General features: G+C 37.5%; 1 protein-coding gene across 1 annotated transcript; it reads right to left on the minus strand.

Moving 5' to 3' along the window:
* Window positions 1-1,330: 1,330 nt before the first annotated feature.
* LOC106297235 (glutathione S-transferase T3-like) lies at window positions 1,331-3,091 on the minus strand. The gene is made up of 4 exons (XM_013733515.1): window positions 2,875-3,091; window positions 2,739-2,795; window positions 2,482-2,544; window positions 1,331-2,082 (listed from the first exon to the last, which is right to left on the minus strand). Exons 1-4 carry the CDS (start codon window positions 3,089-3,091, stop codon window positions 1,331-1,333), a joined length of 1,089 nt encoding a protein of 362 aa, XP_013588969.1.
* Window positions 3,092-4,845: the final 1,754 nt, after the last annotated feature.

The following is a 4,845-nucleotide window of genomic DNA, read 5'->3' on the forward strand; positions in this document are numbered from 1 at the left end:
AATCCACGAAGCTCTCCAATATGAAGAAGACGCTGAAGATCAGCCGGTGTTGATCTTCTTAGGTACTCATCGCCGAACAAATTTATTATTGCTTCCACAAAGTTTTTCACACATAACCGAGCTGTGGTTGCACCCAGCCGGAGGTATTCGTCGACCGCATCAAGCGTAGAACAATATGCCAACACACAAATAGCTATTGTACACTTTTGAAGTGCAGAGAGACCAAGTCTTCCGGTAACGTCTTGCTTTTGACGAAAGAATTGAACTTCATTGGAGAGGCGATCAACAATACGCATGAACAATGGCTTGTTCATTTGAAATCGTCGTCTGAATAGATTTTCAGGATAGGTGGGAGTGTCACTGAAATAATCATTCCATAATCGGAGATGGCCTTCTTCACGATTTCTTTCTATAAAAACTCGTTTTTTCCTTGCCCTCCTTTCATCTTCTTGATCAATGATCAAATTCTCAAACGTTTGATCGAAATATTGATCAAAAGTTTCATCGAACAAGTCATCAAAATCGTTATGAGAAGAAGATGCCATGAGATAGAATTTTTTTAGAAAGAGAATGGAGATATGAGAATTGTTTGTGATATGAGATTGAAGAGAATGTGATATGAGAATGAAGAGATTGGAGATATGAGAATTGTTTGTGAGAATGAAGATATGAGAATTGTTTGTTTGTTTGAGAACGAGGAGAATGAGGTATGAGAATGAAGAGAATGAGATAAGACGCTTGTTTGTTTTATGAAGCTTTGTTTTATAATTTTGTTTGTGATATGAGAATGGAGAGGAGAATGTGATAGAAGAGATAGAATGTGATATATGGAGAGGAAGCTTTGTTTTATAAACACCCATCACTAAAAGACTTGTGACTCGACAACAAAAACTCACAAGACAAAACAACAACAACTCGTGACACTACAAGACAAATACACTACAAGACTGCTGACTCGACAACTACAAAACAACAAGACACTACGAGACACAACACTGTCTCCACTCGACAACACCCATCACTGTCTCCACTCGTGACCTGCATTACAACACAACACTGTCTCCACTCGTGACCCGCAGTGGCTTCTATCTCGTGACCTGCATTACAAGTTAAAGAACATTTTAGCTAACAAGAACAAGAGCATTTTAGAACATTTTATTTAAACATGAAACATATTCTATTTTACATAATCAAACTAACTTGAGAACAACAACAATCAACTAAAACCGGGAAGGAGTAGATCAAACTTAAACATGAAACATAAGCACAAACTAAAACATGAAACAGATTCATCTTAGATCAAACTTAAACATGAGACGGCTAACTAATTTCAGAACAACTCATTTATGAGTTTCTTCTTGAGTGCTTCTTCATACTCAGGGAGAGGCTCTTTTTTTCCAATAAGACTGTCGAGTACTTTCATCTTAGACAACCTCTCTTTCGCGGCCAAATCCTCTAGCTTGATCGTCCACATTGTCTGCAACCCATTAAGTTTATGACCCTCTCCCACCTTCTTCTTACCACTTGCCTTTGCGGCCTTCACACCCGGGGGACGCTTGTTCTCAGTGGATTGAGAGCTCTCTGATTCTGCACCATCCTCACACTTCCTCTTCTTCGAGCTCCCATCCTTTTTAGCAGTGGCAAGGTTGCACCACTTCTGATCGTTGCGTAGTTCCTTCCAAGCGTGTTCCAAAGTGAACTTCTTCTTGTGGTTGTTGTAGAAAATCTGATGAGCAAGTTTGACAACATCGTTCTCGTTCTTGCCGCTAGCCTTCTCTCTAGTAGCAGCCTCATACGCACCGCAGAACTTCCCCACAAGGTCATTGATCCTGTGCCACCTTTGCTTGCAATGGCTAGCCTCTCTCTCCTCGCAGCCAGCAACCAGAGGACTTTCCGCGTAGTATGCGGCAATTCTTTTCCAAAAAGCTCCTGATTTCTGCTCGTTGCCAACCACAGGATCCTTGCTCGTGTTTAACCACGAGCTGATCAGGACAATATCATCATTTGGTGTCCATTTCCGTCGTTCTCTACGCTCTGCGGCCGTGTCTGCATCGAAGTTTGAAGCTGCGGTTCCTAGGCTGCCTACAAAGGGAACTTGCGAAGAAGATAGTTCAGAAGTTTATTAAGTAGATCAACAAACTTTGAAGTTTCAGAAGATGGATAAGAATCCATTTGAGAAGGACGATCAAGAAAGAGAGAATTGAAAGAAGAAAAGTGAAGAGAAGAGAGAGAGAAATGAGCAAGTGGGAAGAGAAGAAAGCGTTTTTTTATAGATCAAACAACATACAAAGCATTGATCACAAGCAAGCTGTCTGAGTAGACATTTATCTAACACAATCAACACACCACACCATTTATTTCTATCTAACCATAACCAAAGCTATTAATTACCTAACCTAACACCATTCAAACCACCATCGTATACAATGCCTTATCTATACAATTCTTTATACCTAATCATAGCAAAGACAGAGGCTTTACCTGTATGCAGACCGTGCCGTCCGTTGTCTGAAGAACTCGTGTGATGCGTCTTCATCAAACCATCTAAACACAAAAAAATTAACCGCAAGATATCAAAACAACTTCGACGATTTATCAACTCAAAATAACGATGAAGAAGAAGCAAAATATACCTAATTACACGCACACAATCTACATCGGTCACCCTCTTCATCAATCGACCTAAGATAAAACCGAGAGAAACAAATCAAAAATAAAAATCAGAGGATATGTATTACAAATTGGAGATGAAGAAGGAACAAATCTACATGGATCATGCGTCTTGATCAATCCACCTAAAGACACACAAAAAAATCAGATGATTTATATACAAACATGCATACTTGAAAGATTGAAACATAAAGAATCTAAGACATGCACACAAATCCCGCAGCTTTACCTTTAGATTCGCTTCCGCCGCAACAGTCGCCGTTGTTCTTCGTTTCAGAGAACCACCGATAGAGAGAGAGGTTGCCGGACGTTGCTTCGAGGAGAGCCACCGATAGAAAGGTCTCTGTTTCCCTTCCTCGCTGAGACCCACAGACCCACAGATAGAGCCGTCGACGCGAGCCACCGGGAAGAGAATCGCCATTCGAATCGCCTTTCGCGAAGGAGAGAAGACGAAACGAAAGAGAGAAAGAAAAATGAAACTCTTTTGTCGAAATCCCGACACCGCTCGACTCCCATTCATATCGCGACACGTGGTTCGTAAGGGACGCCCTTTCACGCTCCTAATTAAGCTACGCCCCTTTCTTTAATCCCCTTTCTTCTTAATTTTAAAAGCCCAAATATGCTAACAAACCCACTTAAGGTACCCTAATAAACCTGCTCTAAGAAAACAAGATTTGAGTCAGCAAAGACTACTTGTGTACGAAGAAACTACAATCAAGTACCAGTAAAATCTTATGAAGGAGAATTTCTAGAATTCAGTCTTTGAATCTTTCTTTGTTTGTTCCCATATCTATTGTAACTCTCATCCATGAGGATTCTGTTTCTGGTTACTAATATGAGATATGCCATGGATCATGGATGTTTAAAAATAAACTTATTTACAATATATGATTGTGAAATGGAAATTTTGGGATATCAATGTCGTCTCTCTTATATAATAAAAAAATTGGCGATTGGTGATAACATACTCAAAAAATGACAAGCGGAAGTAAACATCATTTGGTTTGCCATGAATGATTTAATTGGCAGAAAATGATATTCAAGCTTTTCAACCAAAAAATTAATAAAATTTTATTTTCCATTCGATCGGCTGCAAGAAAATTTCACACTATTGATATAAACACAGGTTAGTGATTTACAGTATAATTGCTGAGTTGTTTGTTAACATCCAAATCAATTCGAGTTGTGTATTCTTGGAAACAGGTTTCAGTATTGTCATCAATTGCATCAACTTTACAGTATACTTAATTTTGTATTATTCGGGTCGAGTTTCGTTTATGGGGCATTTCTATAACAAACAACTTGATCTTTTGAATATTGGCAGGGACCTCAGCCGTTGACTTCTGTCTTTTATGTTTTGAACGAACTTCTGTCTGTTATTATTCAAAACTCTGACTCAGTCTCTGCGGTAGGTCATTCATTTGACATTTTTGTGTTTTTAATTTTTCATTTGTACAAATTTAATCAATTTCCATGGATGTATTAACCCTTAAGGAAAAAAAACTATAATTTTTTGACCGCTATCCAAATTAACTATAGTTGTATCTTTATTTTTATTTCAATTGTTTATTACAAACAGTAGTGATTATTTTAAACCGCTATTTTTTTTATTCCTTTGGTTTCAGTTTAATTGTCGTTGCAGAATAAAATTTTCATATCAGAATAAAATTTCCGTTTTAAAATAAGTGTCATTTTAAAATTTTAATGCAAAATTTATTAACGACATTCTCCAATTTGTTTTTATATTGGTTGAAATATGGTTTTGTATATAGAAAATTACAATTACAATGAAACGGAGAGAGAAATAAATTGCATCGAATTCCTTGATTGGCAAAAATATATAATTACAACTAACCAAAAATGAACCAAAGCTTTCATTACAAGAAAACATGCCCATAACAACGAACATTTACGACGAAAAATATTTCGTCGTAAATTTACATGGTCTTTACAACGAAATTACGAGGAATCTAACTTTCGTCGTAAACGCCATGTAAATTTACGACGAACTGATTTCGTCGTAAACTCCATGTAAGTTTACGACGAATGTACGTGGAATGAGAAATACGTCGTAATCATTACATCGACATTACAACGAAGCATGTTACCGTTATATTTAGGTGAAAACGTGTATTCAATGTGCTTTAACTTACCTAATTTCGTCGTAAAGTCGTT

This window comes from Brassica oleracea, chromosome C6 (assembly GCF_000695525.1).
Source record: "Brassica oleracea var. oleracea cultivar TO1000 chromosome C6, BOL, whole genome shotgun sequence".
Classification (NCBI taxonomy): Eukaryota; Viridiplantae; Streptophyta; class Magnoliopsida; order Brassicales; family Brassicaceae; genus Brassica; species Brassica oleracea.

Coding starts and splice junctions, on each gene's coding strand:
- LOC106297235 (XM_013733515.1), bottom strand. CDS start 3,091: ATGGCGATTCTCTTCCCGGTGGCTCGCGTCGACGGCTCTATCTGTGGG. Junction 2,796..2,874: donor GCTGCGGGATTTGTGTGCAT/GTCTTAGATTCT, acceptor GTGTGTCTTTAG/GTGGATTGATCAAGACGCAT. Junction 2,083..2,481: donor ACGGCACGGTCTGCATACAG/GTAAAGCCTCTG, acceptor TTCCCTTTGTAG/GCAGCCTAGGAACCGCAGCT.